General features: G+C 50.2%; 1 protein-coding gene across 4 annotated transcripts in view; it reads right to left on the reverse strand.

The window, feature by feature from the left end:
* Positions 1 to 20,573, reverse strand: part of GAS2L1 (growth arrest specific 2 like 1) — a 38,282-nt gene that overhangs the window by 6,087 nt on the left and 11,622 nt on the right. For 3 of the 4 annotated variants that reach the window (XM_038373479.2, XM_043498173.1, XM_038373478.2), the window contains exons 3-5: positions 12,558 to 12,665; positions 3,405 to 3,501; positions 2,299 to 2,731 (exon numbers count right to left, since the gene is read on the reverse strand). In XM_038373479.2, the coding sequence (XP_038229407.1) occupies positions 2,299 to 2,731; positions 3,405 to 3,501; positions 12,558 to 12,665 (638 nt within the window). The remainder of the gene's footprint in view (positions 1 to 2,298; positions 2,732 to 3,404; positions 3,502 to 12,557; positions 12,666 to 20,573) is intronic. The other variant, XM_038373480.2, reaches the window with a different exon arrangement.

Genomic DNA, 20,573 nt, shown 5'->3' on the forward strand with positions numbered 1-20,573 from the left:
GGGCTGGATTAACCAGTGGGCAGCCAGAGCACAGCACTCCCAACTCCCAGCACTCCAGAATGATGAGCCAGGCCCCAGACCACCAGGAACTGGCTCTGAAGTCACACAATGCTAAGAGAGAACATGTCTGGGCTCTTCCTTTGTCTTCTGGTGTTAAGCCATTAGGGATCACATTTTCTAGCTTCTCCGCCACCATGCGGACTAGAAACTTGGTTTTACGGACAAGTGAAAGCCAAGATTCTCCCCTCACATGCTGACTCCTGGAACTAGGCCTTGGAGAGAAACCCCAAATCTCACAAGAGATGGGACCATGCAGAGGTGGTGGACCTGGCCCCTGGTCCCACTATCCCTGTGCCCTGGGAATCCAAGATACACTGCCATGGCTTTGTGCCCACTCTGACGGGATGGCAGGTCCTCTAGTACAGTGGTTTTCAAACTTTTTTTCTGGTGACCCAGTTGAAGAAAATTGTTGATGCCCATAACCCAGTGGAGCTGGGGATGAGGTTTGGGATGGTGGGAGGGCTCAGAGCTGGGGCAGAGGGTTGGGGTGCAGGGGTGAAGCTGCAGGGTGGGGCCAGGAATGAAGGGTTCAGGATGTAGGAGGGGGTCAGGGTCTGGGGTGGGGGATTGGAGAGCGGGGATGGGGCTTCCTGCCTGTCCTGGCACCGAGGACCGCGCTGCACCCTGGAAGTGGCCAGCAGCAGGTCCGGCTCCTAGACGGAGGCATGCAAGTGGCTCTGCCCAGCTCTCAGCCACAGAGACTGCACAGGTAGGGACTAGTCTGCCTTAGCCGGGCAGCACCGCCAATGGGACTTTTAACAGCCCGGATGGCGATGCTGACCGGAGCCACCGCAACCCAGTGCCAGACATGCCACGACCCAGTACTGGGCCACGACCCGCAGTTTGAAAACCACTGGCCTAGAGAGCAAGGCACCGTGGGAGTGTCTCATGGGATTCTCTTTGGGGCAAACTGGCCTGCAGTTGCCAGCTCCAGACATGAAGGGGGCAGGAGGGTGATCCTGGTTCAGCACACAGCTGAGTTAAGGGGGTGTCTCATTGCTCAAAAGGGGAGCAGAGAATGATGGTCGGGGCAGCAAAGGGGGGCAGGCAGCTCGAACTGGCCACGTGGGGGGCTAGAAGAGAGAACACACCCAGGGGAGCTTCAACGCCCAGCTCCGAACTTCCAGGGGAAAGTTTGAATCTGGGTCTAGACATCTCTGCCTTGCCTCGGGATCGAGCGGAGCCTCACCAAGAGCCCAGGAGCCAGACCCACAGGGTCGGAGCATGTTGCTTTCAAGAGGCCAACGGCCCCTCCCTTCCGCAGCAGCCCGCGCGGGGCTGGAAGGTGCCCATGGGGAGCGCTCGGCCTCGGCCTCGAGAAGCTGTTATAGTTTGGGAAGTGGTTGCCATGGCAGCCAGCAGCTGCTCGACTCCCGCATCCTGCAGCGGTTCCCAGGGAGTGAGTCAGTGGCCGGCTGGCTGAGCAGGCTGGTTGGGGAAGGAGCAACTCTTCCTCTGGGAGGGGCAGGACGTGACAGCAACCACCAGGACTGGGCCGGAGAGGGGCTGGTTTTCCCCTGACACAGAGGCCCTCCTGCCTGCAAGGAGCCTGGAGTCCCCCCTCCCCCAGGTAACCACCCCAGCCCTACCTACTATATCTTCCCCAAAATATCGGGCAGGCACCATCTCCCCCCAACCACCCTGCCCCAGCCCCTCCTCCAGGGCTGGCAGCAAAACGTGCCCAGAAGACTGGAGATGCTGCATCGCTCCTCCCCTGAGAGTGCCAGGCTGGGGCCCAGACACACCCCTGGGAGCGAGGTCCCCTGATGCCCCAGGGTAGGGAGGGGCAGAGCCAGTTTCCCCAGGACAGTGCAGGGGATTCTCAGTGCACAGAGATAGGGAGTGAGAGTCTGCCCATAGCACAATGGGTTGGCAGTCTATTACCTTCAGGAGCTGGGGGACACCCTGTCCCAAGACACACCATGTGTGGGTCTCACTGGCCCGCAAGGCAGGGGGTGAATCCTGGCCGTATTGCATGGGGGGGGAAAAGAAGATCCCCAGCCATGTCTGTACTCTGTGGACATAACCTGCGCCTTGCCCACACCCACAGCCTCTGCCAACTCGGGGGCATCGAAGGACAACTCCTTACCAGGCATTTCCCTGTTCCGTTCCCTGGGTATGAACACACCAAGAGCCATCTCTCCCAGATCCCCTAAGTTTTGCCAAGTCAGGTGGCCTAAGGATACAGAGATAGGTGGAGGGCACAGTGCCTGCTTGGCATCGCCTGGCACATGCTACCTGAGAGTGGTTGAAGCTCTCGGCTCAGATACGTCGCGGTGGGCAAGTGGTGTGGAGCTCCTCAAGGGACTGGAGGAGCTCCGGCCAGATGAGGGGACTGTGCCAGCCCTTGGGGGGAGCCCTTCCAGCTTCTCCTGCCTGGCATGCGATGCCACATTGGGGATCTGCCGCGAGGAGTCTGATTGGACAGACAGATCTCCTGCCCCCCTGGCCAGATAGCCAGACCGGTCCATCCTGGCCTGGGTCAAGTCCCCACCAGCTGAGAGCCGCTTATCCCCTGTGTGGAGGGTCTCTGTTGGCCGGTAGGGGTTCATGCCTTCTGAGTGGCGCTGGGAGCTGGGGCTGGCAGGTTGGGGGCTGGGAGAGAAGCTGCCAGGAGATGCCATCTTCTGCGGGGAGAAGCCCAGGGCACGGGTCTGCATTAGACGATGCGCTGCGGAGGGAACACAGTCATCAGCATGTTGGCTTAGGGAAGACACTGCAGCAGAGCTTCACGGGGCCTGGCCGGGATCAATGGGCTCTTCACATTCCCCATGACCCTCCCTGCTAACAGGCAGCCATTCCCTTCCCCGCTGGGCCTTCCTGCTGCCTCCCCATCACCTCATCCTGCTCGATCCTCCAGTGCTGCAAGCACCCAATGGATGCCCCCAACGGACGAGGAGAGCTGTACATGTAGCAGGATTGGGCCAGAGACAAAGCCCTGATCCCAGAGAACAGTGGAAGCATGAAAGGGAACTAGCCTTGGGAAGGAGCTGGTGCTACTGGTGGGGGCCAGAGCCTCTGCCATGGGGGCCAACGGTCAGTCACAAGGGGTCACTAGTGCAGTGCTGCAAGGTCCTCTCCTCTCAGGCCAGCATGGGCCAACCAGGCTTGCCTCTGTAGGCTCGGAGGAGCAAGGTGCAAGGAGCAGTAACCAACCGAAGGGACCAGGGGCGGTAGAAGGGTCTGCTGCAGTGTCCCAAGAAAACTCATCCACAAATGAGGCTCCCTTGGAAAGGAGTGAAAGTGACTGGCATGCACTGTGAGTATGGGGTGGGGGAGTCTCTCTGGCCCCTGCCCCTCTGGTAACTTGCTGGAAGGGACGAGTCCTCTCCCCACACACTCACAGAGGGAAGCGCATCGGCAGGGATCGTGCTTGTCCAGGTAGTGCTCCAGGGTATCCCATCCACCACCGACTCGCACCATCACGTGGCTTCTCAGCACCTGGCAGGGCACCAAAGAAACAATGCCCGTCGGGTCATTGTGGCTCAGTCAGCTGGCACACCCACGCCTGTCTCGAAGCAACACTGCTCCCTCTCTCTCCAAGCAGGCCTGCAGTGGCACTAACTCACTGCTTATAGTATTACTATGTCTGGTTTTACCAATCAGACTTTAGAGGAACCATTACATCCACTGCAAATATGCAGCCACTTCTGGGGTGTAACCTGGCAGCACACAGCAACCAAACATAACACTGCAAAACAGGAAGTGCAAAAGAATGCTGTATCCACTTAAAGCTGCAGCAGGAATTTAGGGAGGTAGAATGCGATGATTCAAGCTAGAATTTAGCTGGGGCACTACAGTGATTATTTCTATAGTGTTTTATGTTCCAAGCACTTTATAATCATTTAACTAATTAACTCTAAATTATACTTGCCTAGGTCACAGCACTATTACCATCCGCTTTTTACAGAGGGGCCTCAGTTTCCCTCACTTGCCAAAGGTCACACAGTAAAAGAGTAGCAGAGTTGGGACTAGAACCTAGGACCTCCTGAGTCCTGCAGACTGCACTGCCTCTTGGCACCTCAAACAGCACAGCGCTCCCTAACACCATAACAGGACATTGGTTCAATGCTGACACTTGCAGCACCACCTGGGTTTCTCTTCAAGGTCTCCCATCCTCATGCTGACCAGGCCCACCTCTGTTTAGCTTATGAAATCTGATGAGATCACAGCCACAGGTTGTTAGTGCCACCAACACCTAGCCTCCCTGGATGGCAACGCTCTCTTTTAAATAAGGCCTAACGTCTCAAGGAAAAGATCCCTGGTCATGGTGGTGTTACTACACCTATCCTCTGCTGGTCTTTTTCAGGGTGTGGAGGAAACTGCTTGGTTCAAGATTTCACTTCCTGCCATGCATTCCCCACTCAAAATCCCCATCGTGTTTGGGACATTACAGTCGGTTACTGTGGTGAGGACTGGTTGTAGCTCCAGCTGAGCTGTCAGCAGCAGCTTTGCGACTGACTATTATACAGGATATGGAGAGTCCAGTCACCCTGCTTGGCACTCCCCACCATCCATTCACTATGCCAAGCATTAGGCTTGTTCTACGGATGGGGAAACTGAGGTACGAGGTGAGAAGTTGAGCGAGAGACTCGCTCAAAGCTATAGAGGTTTTCAAATCCCAGCTCTGGCACAAAACTCCATAGGTTCTCGCTCCCAGTCCCGAGTCTCACCACTAGACTGCACTTCTTAGTCCTCCCCATACATAGCTATGGAGACCTGCGTTTACATGTACTTTGCAGCAACAGGACCTAGGGCCACCTACAGCAAGGAGGTTGTGTAGTTAAGGCACCAAACTGGGACTCGGCAGATCGATCTTCAATTCCCAGCTCTCCACCACTGAGTTCTTGTATGACCTTGGGCAAGTCACTTCCCTCTCTGTGCCTCAGGTCCAATCTGCAAAAGGGGAATAATACTTCCCTATGTCCCAGGAAGGTTGAAAATTTGCTAATATACATAGATTCCAAGGCCAGAAGGGACCATTGAGTCTGACCTCCTGTATCACACAGGCCAGAGATCTGCCCCAAAATAATTCCTGGAGCAGAGCTTTTAGAAAAACATCCAGTCTTGATTTAAAAAACTGGTCAGTGATGGAGAATCCACCACAACTCTTGGTAAATTGTTCCAATGGCTAGTTACTCTCACTTAAAAATTTACACCTTATTTTCAAACTGAATTTTTCTAGCTTCAACTTCCAGCCATTAGATTGTGTTAGATCTTTCTCTGCAAGATTGAAGAACCCATTATTAAATATTTGTTCCCCGTGTAGGTACTTATAGTCTGTCATCAAGTCACCCCTTAACCTTCTCCTTGTTAAATTAAATAGATTGAGCTCTTTGAGTCTATCACTATAAGGCAGGTTTTCCAATTTTTAATAATTTTCGTGGCTCTTCTCTGGCCCCTATTCAATTTTTCGACATCCTTCTTGAACTGTGGGCACAGGACGGGACACGGGATTCCAGCAGCGGTCGCACCAGTGCCAGACACAGAGGTCAAACCACCTCTCTGCTCTTGCTCACAATTCCCCTGTTTATGCATCCCAGGATCACATTCGTTTTTTTGGCCACAGCTTCACAGTGGGAACTCACATTCGGCTAATTATCCACCACAACCTTTTTCATAGTCACTGCTCCCCAGCATAGAGTCTCACATCCTCGAAGTATGGACTGTATTCTTTGTCCCTAGGCATATATATTTACAGGTAGCCATATTACAATACTTTGCTTTCACCCAAGTTTACCAAGCACTCCAGCTCTCCCTGAACCAGTGACCTGTCCTCATCATTATTTACCACTACCCCAATTTTTGTGTCATCTGTAAACTCAATTCTATATTAATCAGGTCTTGTATCAGCCTGTCCATTACCAGGCTGGGTTCAACATCAGGCTGACAGGCCTACAATTACCAGAGTTGTCCCATTTTCCGTTTTACAGATTGGTACACCATTAGCTTCCTTCCAGTCTTCAAACCCCATGGTGCTCAGGGAGGCCAACATGAATCCCGATATAAGGACTTGCTGGACTTGAGATGCAAATACTTAGTGCGAGTGCAAGGGCAGCTGCAGAATTGCTAGAGCTGACGTTTTTAACCACCCATAAAGAAAAGCAGTACTTGTGGCACCTTAGAGACTAACAAATTTATTAGAGCATAAGCTTTCGTGAGCTACAGCTCACTTCATCATTAAATGGGTCAGTGGGGGTGGGAGGCATTTCACTGCCAGGGGAAATTTGCAACTCCATATCCTGCAGGTGCCCAGATATTTCAACTCCTCCCCAAACAACTCAACACTCCCTCTGGGATGGGGTATGCCTTGATCTCAGAGATACAATGGTGGATTTGCGAATAACTAGTCCCAGGGAGCAGGAAATGGAAATCCCATTTGAAATGAGAGCCTGCATGGTACCTTAACTACAAGAAAGGCAAGTCATTCTCAGCCCATGTATTACAGAGTGAGAAGATAATACAGTGATGATCTAAACCTATACACAGTCAGAACCAGCATCAAGAGACAGAAGAGACTGGAAAGGAAACACTGAGACAGGAGGGATGGGGGGGGGGGAAACATAAGAACGGCCATAGTGGGTCAGGCCAAAGGTTCATCCAGCCCAGTATCCTGTCTGCCAACAGTGGCCAATGCCAGGTGCCCCAAAGGGAGTGAACTTAACAGGTAATGACCTAGTGATCTCTCTCCTGCCACCCATCTCCACCCTCTGACAGACAGAGGCTAGGGACACCATTCCTTACCCATCCTGGCTAAGAGCCATTAATGGACTTAACCTCCATGAATTTATCCAGTTCTCTTTTAAACCCAGTTTAGTCCTAGCCTTCACAACCTCCTCAGGCAAGGAGTTCCACAGGTTGACTGTGCGCTGAGTGAAGAAGAACTTCCTTTTATTTGTTTTAAACCTGCTACCCATTAATTTCATTTGGTGGCCCCCAGTTCTTATATTATGGGAACAAGTAAATAACTTTTCCTTATTTACTTTCTCCACACCACTCAAGATTTTATAGACCTCTATGATAAAGAAAGAGAGATAGAAGGAGAAAGATAGGAAGCAGTGTGCTTCAGACGACAGGGAACTGGACTTGGGAGTCAGGAGGCCTGTGTTTTATCCCTGGCTCTGCCACTGATCTGCTGTGTGACCTTGGACAAGTCATACAATAGTGCTTGGGGTGTGCTATAGACCTCCGGGATCTAATTTGGATATGGATAGAGCCCTTTATAATGTTTTTAATAAAGTAAATACTAATGGAAACTGCGTGATCATGGGAGACTTTAACTTCCCAGATATAGACTGGAGGACCAGTGCTAGTAATAATAATAGGGCTCAGATTTTCCTAGATGCGATAGCTGACGGATTCCTTCATCAAGTAGTTGCTGAACCAACTAGAGGGGATGCCATTTTAGATTTAATTTTGGTGAGTAGCGAGGACCTCATAGAAGAAACGGTTGTAGGGGACAATCTTGGCTCAAGTGATCATAAGCTAATTCAGTTCAAACTAAATGGAAGGATTAACAAAAATAAATCTGCAACTAGAGTTTTTGATTTCAAAAGGGCTGACTTTCAAAAATTAAGGAAATTAGTTAGGGAAGTGGATTGGACTGAAGAACTTATGGATCTAAAGGTAGAGGAGGCCTGGGATTACTTTAAATCAAAGCTGCAGAAGCTATCGGAAGCCTGTATCCCAAGAAAGGGGAAAAAATTCATAGGCAGGAGTTGTAGACCAAGCTGGATGAGCAAGCATCTTAGAGAGGTGATTAAGAAGCAGCAGAAAGCATACAGGGAGTGGAAGATGGGAGGGATCAGCAAGGAAAGCTACCTAATTGAGGTCAGAACACGTAGGGATAAAGTGAGACAGGCTAAAAGTCGAGTAGAGTTGAACCTTGCAAAGGGAATTAAAACCAATAGTAAAAGGTTCTATAGCCATATAAATAAGAAGAAAACTAAGAAAGAAGAAGTGGGGCCGCTAAACACTGAGGATGGAGTGGAGGTTAAAGATAATCTAGGCACGGCCCAATATCTAAACAAATACTTTGCCTCAGTCTTTAATAAGGCTAAAGAGGATCTTAGGGATAATGGTAGCATGACAAATGGGAAGGAGGATATGGAGGTAGATATTACCATATCTGAGGTAGAAGCGAAACTGAAACAGCTTAATGGGACTAAATCAGGGGGCCCAGATAATCTTCATCCAAGAATATTAAAGGAATTGGCACCTGAAATTGCAAGCCCATTAGCAAGGATTTTTAATGAATCTGTAAACTCAGGAGTTGTACCGAATGATTGGAGAATTGCTAATATAGTTCCTATTTTTAAGAAAGGAAAAAAAAGTGATCCGGGTAACTACAGGCCAGTTAGTTTGACATCTGTAGTATGCAAGGCCTGGAAAAAATTTTGAAGGAGAAATTAGTTAAGGACATTGAAGTCAATAGTAAATGGGACAAAATACAACATGGTTTTACAAAAGGTAGATGGTGCCAAACCAACCTAATCTCCTTTTTTGAAAAAGTAACAGATTTTTTAGATAAAGGAAATGCAGTGGATCTAATTTACCTAGATTTCAGTAAGGCATTTGATACCATGCCACATGGGGAATTATTAGTTAAATTGGAGAAGATGGGGATCAATATGAACATCAAAAGGTGGATAAGGAATTGGTTAAAGGAGAGACTGCAATGGGTCCCACTGAAAGGAGAACTGTCAGGTTGGAGGGAGGTTACCAGTGGAGTCCCTCAGGGATCGGTTTTGGGACTAATCTTATTTAATCTTTTTATTACTGACCTTGGCACAAAAAGTGGGAGTGTGCTAATAAAGTTTGCAGATGATACAAAGCTGGGAGGTATTGCCAATTCAGAGAAGGATCGGGATATTATACAGGAGGATCTGGATGACCTTGTAAACTAGAGTAATAGTAATAGGATGAAATTTAATAGTGAAAAGTGTAAGGTTATGCATTTAGGGATTAATAACAAGAATTTTAGTTATAAGTTGGGGACGCATCAATTAGAAGTAACAGAAGAGGAGAAGGACCTTGGAGTATTGGTTGATCATAGGATGACTATGAGCTGCCAATGTGATATGGCTGTGAAAAAAGCTAATGCGGTTTTGGGATGCATCAGGAGAAGCATTTCCAGCAGGGATAAGGAGGTTTTAGTACCGTTATACAAGGCACTGGTGAGACCTCACCTAGAATACTGCGTGCAGTTCTGGCCTCCCATGTTGAAAAAGGATGAATTCAAACTGGAGCAGGTACAGAGAAGGGCTACTAGGATGATCCGAGGAATGGAAAACTTGTCTTATGAAAGGAGACTTAAGGAGCTTGGCTTGTTTAGCCTAACTAAAAGAAGGTTGAGGGGAGATATGATTGCTCTCTATAAATATATCAGAGGGTTAAATACAGGAGAGGGAGAGGAATTATTTCAGCTCAGCACCAATGTGGACACAAGAATAAATGGGTATAAACTGGCCACCAGGAAGTTTAGACTTGAAATCAGACGAAGGTTTCTAACCATCAGAGGAGTGAAGTTTTGGAATAGCCTTCCAAGGGAAGCAGTGGGGGCAAAAGATCTATCTGGTTTTAAGATTCTACTCGATAAGTTTATGGAGGAGATGGTATGATGGGATAATGGGATTTTGGTAGGTAATTGATCTTTAAATATTCAGGGTAAATAGGACTAATCCCCTGAGATGGGATATTAGATGGATGGGATCTGAGTTACCCAGGAAAGAATTTTCTGTAATATCTGGCTGGTGAATCTTGCCCATATGCTCAGGGTTTAGCTGATCACCATATTTGGGGTCGGGAAGGAATTTTCCTCCAGGGCAGATTGGAGAGGCCCTGGAGGTTTTTCACCTTCCTCTGTAGCATGGGGCATGGGTGACTTGAGGGAGGCTTCTCTGCTCCTTGAAGTCTTTAAACCACGATTTGAGGACTTCAATAGCTCAGACATGGGTGAGGTTTTTTGTAGGAGTGGGTGGGTGAGTTTCTGTGGCCTGCGCTGTGCAGGAGGTCGGACTAGATGATCAGAATGGTCCCTTCTGACCTTAGTATCTATGAATCTATTTAATCCCTCTGTAACTTTGTTTCCCCTTCTGTAAGAGCCTTTCTCTGTCAAGTGCTTTGGGTTTTTTGAAAGAGCTGAGTTAACTATGGTCTTGTCCACAGTGGGATTTTAGCCATCAAAGCATATCAGGTCTACACTGGATGGCGGCTTGGACCAGAGCAGATACATCAGTGGCTAAAATCCTAGACAAGAGTTACTCTGACAGGTAGCAGCCATCTGAAGATCAAGCTACCGTGTGACTCAATGCCCCAAGCTAGGGACTTTGTGTCTCAAAAATCAGCGTTTCTGCCATATTAACAGAAAAGTTTTTCATGGCGGATCAAAAGTTTCCATGAAGACTCTTGACATAAATATGTCTCTGCCCTGTGCACAGTCTAGGTCAGGGGTTCTCAACCTTTCCAGAGTACCATATCTCTTGCAGGAGTCAGATTTGTCTTGTGTAGCCCCAGGTTCCACCTCCCTTAAAAACTACTTGCTTACAAAATCAGACACAAAAATACAAAAAAGTGTCATGGCCACTATTACCGATTATAGGATTATAAAATAAATCAATTGGAATATAAAATGTATTTACATTTCATTTCAGTGTATAATATATAGAGCAATATAAACAAGTTATTGTATGAAATTTTAGTTTGTACTGATTTTTCTAGTGCTTTTTATGTAGCCCGTTGAGGCAAATATCTCGATGAGTTGATGTACCCCCTGAAAGACCTCTAAGTACCCCTGGTTGAGAACCACTGGGCTAGATGAATGCATGGGAGGAAACTGACCACCAAGCAAGACACTAACCACTCTCGTCTTCTCATCCAAACTGAAGGGCAAAAAAAAAAAAAAAAAAAAAAAAAGGGGGGGGGGGTAGGTGGGGGGTAGGGGAGGAGAGAGAAGTATAAGATTTGGGATAGTCTCACAGGTTTAATAATTTCAGGTGTTGTGAATAATGCAAAGACGGTTTTATTTAAAAAATTACTAGTTTGAGAAGTTATTTAATGAACCCTAAATTAGTACTTATTATTTGTATTACATTAGCACTTGGCTGTCTTGGAGATGGCAGGTGCATTGTGCTAGGATCTGTAGTACACGTAGTACAGGGTGGGTATTTGCTCAGAGATTACACTCTCTAAACAGACAAAACAAGGGGCAGGAAAAAGAAACTGTCACGATCCTGATTTTATAGGTGGTAAACTGAGGCACAGGGCGGGGACTCGGGGTTTGCTGATTTCTATGTCCAGAATCCCAGCTCCTCTAGAGACCCTTCCTGCCTTTGATGCTCTGTATCCATGTGCGGGGGCCGGGCATAGCTTTTGGGTTCTTGTGGTTCTGGCCCTGAGCTGGGACTCAGGGCATCTAGGGCCCATTCCCAGCTCTGCTACAGACTGCGTGTGTGACCTCGAGCTGTGATAATGTTCCTGTTGGGCAAGGTACCTACCCACTCCAGCCCATGAAGTGAGGAGATGGAGGCAGGAAGGGGACTGGCCTCAAGGGAGAAGTGGCCAGCCTTCTCCTGGCACGTTAGGCATGGACTGCCAGAGTGCAGGCCCCTTCTGAGTTGGCATCGTGAGGCTTGGGTCTGTACAACTCTAACCCAGCCAGCTCTGATGACCATCAGCTGTGAAGAGCTCTGCTCATGCCGAGAAGACAGCATGGCACCAGAACCCTTAGAGGCCTGCACCCTGTGATCTCCTCCATTCCAAGCTGCTGAAACAGGCCACTCAACCCCAGCGTCCTTACATTTCTCCTGCTGCCCCTGAGCCACATCACCCTCAGCATCACTGCAAGCTCTAATGCCAGTCAAAGAGGCAATACTGGGGCAGCACTGGGGAGGAAATAAACCTGGACGCGGTTAGCCATGTAGAACCAATGGCACCTTTCCAACTACTGCAGATCAAGTGTTTAGCAGGACAGGGGATCACGGCCAGCAAAGAACTACCACATGAATTATGACTAAGGCTAAGAGATCCCATGACAAAGAGAAAACTTCAAGCGTCATCTGGCATCCCCCTTAGTCCAGCAGCTACCAGAGCAGAACAGTAATATGGAGCACTTAAGTGTCTGCACAGCACGTAGCAGCTATCACCAACCCTCACAGCCTCTCCCAAGGAAGTGGGTTGGGTATTAGGATCCCCACTGTTGGGCTCATAGGTCTGGCAATTTGCCATAGGTCACCCAGCGAGCCCACGGCTAAACTGAAATTAGCATTTAGGAATTCCTGGCTCCCGCCCTGTGCTCTGGCCACTAGAAAACACTTCCTCTCAATGAAACAGAACCCCCCCATGTCCACAACCTCTCATAGCAATGTCTAGGGAAGAGAGGAGGGAGATTGGCATTCTATTATTGCTGGGGACCAACTAGTCCTCGACAGAGAAGAGACAGGGGTGTGGGGAGAAGATGGGGCAGGTTAGAAAGGAAATGGGGCTGTGGAGGATCTTACTCGAACAAAGATCAGCGCGTTGGAGTCTCCCACTTTATATTTACCCTCTGAGACTTTGATCATGGGAAACTGAGAGGGGCAGGTACAGCAGCCCAGAATCTCTCGCACCTAAGAGAAGAAGGAAATTAAAATATTACGGGTCAGTGCCACATACAGGAGATGAACCCCAGCCCACAGCAGAACCAGGAGGTGACTGGACTCCCAGCCATACGCAGCAAGAGTCTGTCCTTCTTGAGTGACCCCCAGAGCCACCACCAACAGCAAGCTACGAGCACCCCCAGGAGGGCCACAGCCCCGCACCCACCTGCAAGCGATTCTGGCTACAGGCCCTGGACGGGAGTAACCCAGGCTGATTTCGGAGACCTGGAGCAGATTGTGGACGTGGTGCCTGGGAGGAAAGGGAGCCAGATCCGGTTTCTCAACTTGCCTGGATAGGACTCAGGGTTCAGTCCATGGTAGAGGAGGACCCAGGCTGGCAGGCCACCTTCTTTTGGACAGAGAGTTCTTCTAAGCAAACAAAGCAGTGTTGCACCACCCTGGCACGGGCACAGTGATCCCATGCTGAACCACCCCAGCGCTGTCACTGTACCAGGGAGCCCACGTTAGCCATGGTGCGTGAGAGGGTTATGAATCTACTAACTTCTAGTGACCCAAGGGGCATATCGGAGCCCCCATTACCTCAACACCTTGAATGGATTTACCCTCCCAGCAGCCCAGGGGCATAGACAGGGCTATCACCCCCTTACACAGACAGGACACAAGCAGAGATTCAGGGAACATGTACACAACTGAGCCGGGGAGGGGCTATTTAATATTAATTTTTTTTAAATGGAAGTTGAGAACCTCAAGTAATCACAGGACTCCAGAAGCTGGGGCTTTAAATAAAGCATCAAATATTGGGAGACTGGCACTTAAAAACAAAAACAAAACAAAAAAAAACAGTAGAGTTGATGACACTGCATCTGTTGTTTGGGAGCCTGGCAAGCATGCTCAGCACTTTCCATGCCTTCTCATACAAATTGCTTTGGACAGCAGCAGAGACATTGTGCCCCCAGTTCCCACCATTTACGCTTTCTCTCACATACACACAGAGGGCCCATTCACGAGCCCCAGCAGGGAGGGAGCCAAGGTTTAAAGTGCTCAGCAGCCAAACAAAACACACAAACACAAGTTTAGAACAGATAAAAAGGCAGAGATCCTGCAGCTTCAGCTCTTTTGCTCCTGAACAGTTACAAAAAATATTAACCTCACAATAGGTGGAAGGCAGCCAAGCAAGCCAGGGACAGCCAGGAATGGGAAATGGACACACTGTGCAAAGTCTAGCTCCTCTTTTATGAAAGCTGCCCTTGATGCATTAGCTCTGGTGACCCTTGGACGCCTTGGTTACGCCAAGCTGAAAGGAGTGAGTTCCAGGAAGTCTTGTGTGGGGACAAGGTTCCCAGAGATCCAGCTCTCCATTTCATTCCCTTTCTGCCCTCCCCCCAGGCTCTAACAGTCTTGAGGAATCATCCCCAGTCACAAATCGATCTATTTCCAACAAATCTGTTCTCTCCGTGCTACTACTCACTGCAGCCACATTGGTCACTGCTCCGTCGGGAGGCCACTCGCTCAACAGTGGCTTGCAAATGATTCTTTTAATTAGGTTCGATTTTTCCAGCTTCTTCATGCTGGATAATGATAGGGTCGTTCAGCTCATATTTGCTCTTAGAGATCTCAGGACAGGATGGCTTGTTTCTCCTGCTTTTGCTTTTTGGGAGGATTTCAGAAGATACACAGTCTGAGCTCTTAGATACTGTCCAAAAGGGCAACATGTGCTGTATTGCCAACAAAGGCCTTGTCTACACACAGGCTTCAATCCAGTATTGGCCAGTCTTGCCATGTTTTCAAAGGTCTCACCGCATTTGATGTTTACTTAACACTCAAGCTCCTGGAATCCCGTGATTACATGAGAATCTCAGGTTCCAGTTAATAAAACAAAAATGTAAGTTTCTAGCTGTCAGTGTGTTGGAGAAAAAGCTTGAAAATGTGACCCAAAAGTTCCACGAACCAGGAGGCAAAGGCACAGGCCACAATATTGAAATAATTGTATGATTTTCAAGACAATCTCAGGGGCTTTGGGGACCTCAGCTCAGGATTTTGGAACACATGGGGACAGCAATCCTGTAAAATCAATTTAGCTAGACTAGTGCAAACTGGTGCCACTCTGCTTTCAGTTAGCTTTAAACATATCCATAATTGACTCCAGCTATTTCAAAATAAAGCACTCACACCAAAGTAAGTGTGTCCACACAGGGGTTGGCAGCAGTTTAACTATGCTGATTTAAGTGCACTGTTCTCAAGCAGATGAGCCCAGTCACCTTTAAAGTGCCCCAGCCACGAATACCTGGTGATTTTGAGCTGGAAAATGCAGTTTACCTAAATCACTCAGCTAGGCAATGGGCCGAGTTCGAACAAAAACACAGATAAGAGAGCAATCCCACCGCAGAGAAGGGCCTCTGTCTCAATCAACACAGCCTGCCATCAAGTGTCTGCAGCAGGTTCTGATTTACCCCCTGGCTACCAATACTTCCTGGTGCAACTTCCCCTGGGAAAATGTAAGGGACAGCAATGATCATTGCCCAGAAACTGAAGACCCTTTGGGAGCAGATAGTGGCACATGGAGGAGAGGGATTTTGTTGCTAATTAGCAATGCAAAGCACTGAGCCTGACTCCATACTGCCATGCTAGGGCGTGTGGCATTCCAGTGAGACATGACAGGACCTATGGAGTCCCTCTCGCCTCAGGACTTGCAAACCTCTCCTCCATCTGGAATCCCAGCTCCCAGAGCTCAGCACCCGGGAGGGAGAGCCCCCTGGGGGGAGGGACAGCCAGCCAGCACTGCCACCCCGCTTCTGCAGCCCAGTGTAGAATTATCGTGAGTGCTGGTGGAACCATTCCCAGATTGGTCTATATGGGGAGGATGGAGCATCTGTCCTCCAGATGGAAGTGCGCACCACGGCTGATTGATCACCACCCATGACAGCTGCATTCCACTAGAACAATAGGGGGAGTTTTGTCTGGTACTTCCCCCACTAAAAGCTGAACCTAGGCTATGGGACTCCCCGCAACAAGAGAGAGCTTTGCTGAATTCAGAAACAAACTCAGCTCTCGGACCACAGCCTTGTCTACACTGGAGCTTCCAGCCAGTGACCTGTAGCTGATATAGTGGCTCCAAGGCAGAAGGGCAGAGTCCTGCTAAAGGTACCATGTGCACTAGGAAGGGTTACCATTGCTTGAAACCAGGGCAGGCTGTGCTGCTACAAACTGGCTCATAGCACCCTTGCCGGTTTGCACTACGGGTTGCCATCATTTCACTGAAATCAGGGCAACCCCAGCAGAGGTCAAGCCATAGCTTTCCTGTCAATTTCTGCATGGTACACTAAGCAAGGTGGAAGGGAGGGAGAAACTGTTGTTGTCCTATTTTTAAAAGGCTTGGCAGGTACAGGGAGGCCATTGGGAGGCTGTGAGAGTACCTAGATAGACAAAGCTTCACTGCTGAACACAGGAAATTAAGAGACAAAATCCCCTGTCAAGCTCCATCTAATCCCCTGTGCTGCAGAGGGCTGCAGCTGGATGCAGTGAGCTGTGGAGCTCCAGGCCACCCCCAGCCCCAGCACTCCCTTCTCCACAATGTAATTACGCTGCAACCGGCTCAGCCCGCACATGTGGCACCGCTGGCTGGCTGGGCGTCCTCCAGAAAGGCAAGCGTCCCAGCACTGCCACGGAGACTGGCCCTCAACAGCTGTCGGCTCCGGGCCAGAGCATCAGGGAGAGGCTGGTATTCATAGACCCTTTGAGACAGATCCCAGAACCCAGGGTGAAGTCTACTGTCATCTTCCACACAAGGGGATGGAACCCTGTGACATGTAACACAAAACAGATTTCTAACCACTCAGATCAAATGGGACCAAAATCCTCCTGGCCGCAGGCAGCTACAACTTAGCTCCAGCACCGTGTATGAATTAGCGCAGGGGGCAGCTTGTGTCCCACAAAGCCAGGAAATTCAGCAGAGAGGAAGGACCCATGGTGGGGGTGGGCCTCTGTCCCACATCAGCAGCAGGGCTGATGCAACACAGTGGGATCCGTCCTCCTCTCCTATGGGGAGCTTCACTCAGACCAGGGCCCTCCTCCCTCTAAATTGCAGCTCTTCGGGATCATTCACTTCAGTCCCAAGAAGAGGGTTCTTCCCCACTACCACCCGCTCCCATTCCCAACCACTTGCCCACTGACCTGTGACAGTGACAACTGGACTTGGATTTCCCAGCAAGTTCAGTGGGGGGGCAGGGTGTCACAACCCCCGAATGCACAGCTGCTTAGCCAGAAGGTTCACAGCCCCCCTCCCCCCACACTCTGGCAGCATCTGGGGTGTGAAGTACATGGGAACATCACTGGCCCTACCACCCCCATCCTGGTAAGACTCAGCTGTGTTGGCAGAGTTCTACCTGCAACTTCCGGTTCAACCCCAATTCTAGGGGCCACTCTCCGCCCTGAGCCGGTTACCATGTTTGCTCAGGTCTAATAGCCAGACAGGGCTCCCTTCGGAGCCCATAATGCTTCTAAATTGAGTTGTTGACAGTCTGAGGAGCAAGCCATGAGCCAAGGCGAGGACCCCTTGGATGCCCAGACAAACAGGCACAAGAGCCTGAATGCATAAGAGATACTTGTCCCCTGAGGGATTGGCTTAGTACTGCCATCCCCAGGCTGGAGACCCCTGGGAGCATGGACTCCTTCCCTTCAGCCAAGGTTCCCACATGAAGTCATAGGCAGTTTCCTGTCTGGGAATCTTTCAGCCGAGACCCTCAGCATTTGATGCCAGAGGAACCAGTTGCTCTGGAGAATGTTAAATAGCTCGTGGCTCTTCCCACACAGGCCCCAGTGACCTTGGTGAGTAGTCACCCTCACGCATACTAGTATGCTCACTCCACCCCAGAGCTGCCTGCTTTCTCAGTAGTGCAGCATGTGTCTCGCCAGGTGAGGAAGGAGCCAGACCTGTCACACTTTCCATGCTGTAAATCCAGAGTACCTTTTCCAGCTTAAATGAAGGTTTCATGGTGACAAACTCAGAGTACAATTGGCTGCCAGGAAGCAGTGATTTAGCTACTTCCACATGGCAGAGACACTAAACCCACCTCCTCCCCACAAGGGCATGAGACTCACTGCAAAGGGAGAGCACAGAAGGAAAGAGAGAAGCCCAGGAACTGTTACTTTTCCCTGGGTATCCAGCTCCCTCCCAATCACTCTCAGGGTGGCACAGATGCAATGTCAGGCCCAGACTGAATGGACCCCCGGGGCCAACAGAGCAGAAGGGGAGAGAGGAGCTGCTAGTGCTGGGAAGCAACAAGATGCACCCAATAAGAAGGATGGTTTCCAGCACCAGAGGGCAGGGTCTGGCACCACCGTCTTGGCCCTTTAAAATGCCATGTGCCCTCCAGGGAGAAGGAGGCTCGCTCTACAGGAACTCAGTGTTATTCAATGGGAGTCAGCCAGCAGGGTGCAAAGGATTTTAAAGGGTCAGGATGGGTTGATTTCACAAGCACAGCTTTCCTGGCCTCCATTTTCCACTTTGCTTGAGCAGGGGGAAGGGAAAGGGTCATGCAGGTCACCAGACTGATTGCTCTGGCAACCTGGATATACCAAGGCAAGGGTGATCATACCCCACACCAGAAAGGGGGCTTGCACGCACGCACGCACACCCACCCCGACGGTGCTGTGAATTCCATGCCAAAGCAAAGGGCACTGCGAGTGCAGTGGAAGCAGGGGAGCTGGTCCTGGACGTGTCAGCCCAGAAGCACAGAGTGGGGAAGGGGGGGAGGGGCAGAACAGCAGCTGTGACAGGGCACGTGTCGCACAAGGGAGTCTTTGGGGGGGAGGGGCTCTGAACTGTCCCTCCCCCACCCCCAGTACAAAGATCCCAGGTATGGAGGCTCCAGTTTCCTAAAGCATCTAACGTATTTAGAGGGCACCAATCAGCACAGCATCGGGCACTGTGAAGCCAAGCAGGAGGGAGAGGAGCAGCAGGAGCCCGAGTCACCTGCAGGACTCGGCCAGAGGAAGAGAATCCCCAGGAAGAGAGACTGTGGCTCAGCTGGGGACAGGAAACTCCTGCCACCTTCCCTACCCCAGGAAGCACCTGGTTAAGGCGGAGGAAATGACGCAACGCAGTCCTTCGGGGCAAGGGGAAAGCAGGACGGCTTATCTCACCGGGCTCAGAGACGTCTGAGAATGGGAATGGGCGACAGGGGACGGATCACTTGATGACCACCTGTTCTGTTCATTCCTTCTGGGGCACCTGGCATTGGCCACTGTTGAAAGACAGGATACTGGGTAGATGGACCTTTGGTCTGACCCAGTCTGGCTGTTCTTATGTTCTTATGTGTGAGCGCTGCTTGATGGTGACCCTGAGAGAGGTGGAACAATTCTGCAAACGGCAAGTGGGTTCAACATCTCCAGCAGCAGCACCCAGTACTGGAGCCAGCGTCCAGGGGTGGGACTAGAACCCCCAACTGCACTAACACAGGCCTGGAAAGGACCTCCAAGAGGGGAGCATCCAGTCCCCTGCTCATGCAGGCAATACCATCATTTCATGCCATGCATTAACTTCTCAAATGCCATCTTAAAACACTGGAGCCACAGCGATGCTCTAGGAGCGGAGAGCACGACCGTAACCTCCAACAGGATCCAGGGAGACGGTCAGTGGACAGCAGGTTCATCAGTAAATGGGCACAAGTCTCCTGTGACAGCTGGGCACTGCTTCCCCCAGCCCCAAACAGCGCGCCCAGCTCTGCAGCAACCTGTCAGCACACAGGCAGGTAGAGCTCTTTGGCCATGGGTCACAGTCCTGATCCCTCACTCCACAGCCGCCTGCTAAAGCAGGCTGTGTTTATCCGCAGGGTGTTAACGGCTCTGCTGTTCTCTCACCATTCTTCTTCCAGTGCCACATAACCAGCTGTCCCACTAACACCACTTCCTCAAGCTCCTTTGCCCTCACCTACCACCCACGGACTCTCCATTCTGCTTTCCCCAGCCACGCAGCTGCCAGCTGATGGCTATATTTGGGAAGGCAGTTTGAAACATGTCTGAATGTCAATGGAGAGAGAGAGAGAGAGAGAGAGCGCAAAGTTTATGGCACAAATTATGCAGCAGCCTGCCTCTCTCTGCCCACAACCTGGTGGGATTTCTAGGACACCTCTATAAATCAAAGCCTTTCAGCTCAAGAAACACTTTACCATGCAGCGAAGAATTTACCCATCCCCATAATGCAGCCACCTCAGGGGTAGGTCATGGCAGCCTTTTAACAGCACACAACAACACTAGCCGACAGATGAAAATAGGAAGCATAGAGGAACATGATCGCCCCCTGAAAATGGAAGTGAAGATCCGGGAGCAGTGCATTTAGTAGGCAGAGTTTGGTAACAGATTACCAGAGTTTGAGGCATGAATCAGAATCAAATTCCCCACCTGGAGGCGGTGAAGAATGTAACATCTGATGTAGCTATGAACAGTGGGCATGCACAGGGGCTGAACAAACAGCAGCAGCTATAGCTCACCTGAAGAACGTGCCCCACAAAAAGTCTGGACCAACTTTGCCTCCGCCCCCCGTCTGCACTTCAGACACTCAGGTGAAGATTTCAGACCCAGGATACTCAGTGAGTGCTACTACACAGCTCACAGGCAGCTCGATCTGGAGCCAGACAGATTTTCTCCCAGTTCTCAGGGAACCAAGTTGCTCTACATTAAACCCTCCATCCTTCCATACTAACCACATGACCAGCACCCACCCTCGCTGGAAGGAACCCCGCCGGCCTATGCAGTAAGGCCCAATTCTGCAGCGATTCCTCCCTTCCAGGCAATAGGCTGGACAGAATCAGTGCGTCTCTCCCAGCTCCAGGCAGGCACCTAACTAAATGCAGCCTGATTTTCACAAATCCTGAGCCCACCTACATCACACCAAAGCCAGTGGGAGCTGCTGAATGCTCA

Source organism: Dermochelys coriacea, chromosome 15 (assembly GCF_009764565.3).
Source record: "Dermochelys coriacea isolate rDerCor1 chromosome 15, rDerCor1.pri.v4, whole genome shotgun sequence".
In the NCBI taxonomy this organism is placed as follows: domain Eukaryota; kingdom Metazoa; phylum Chordata; order Testudines; family Dermochelyidae; genus Dermochelys; species Dermochelys coriacea.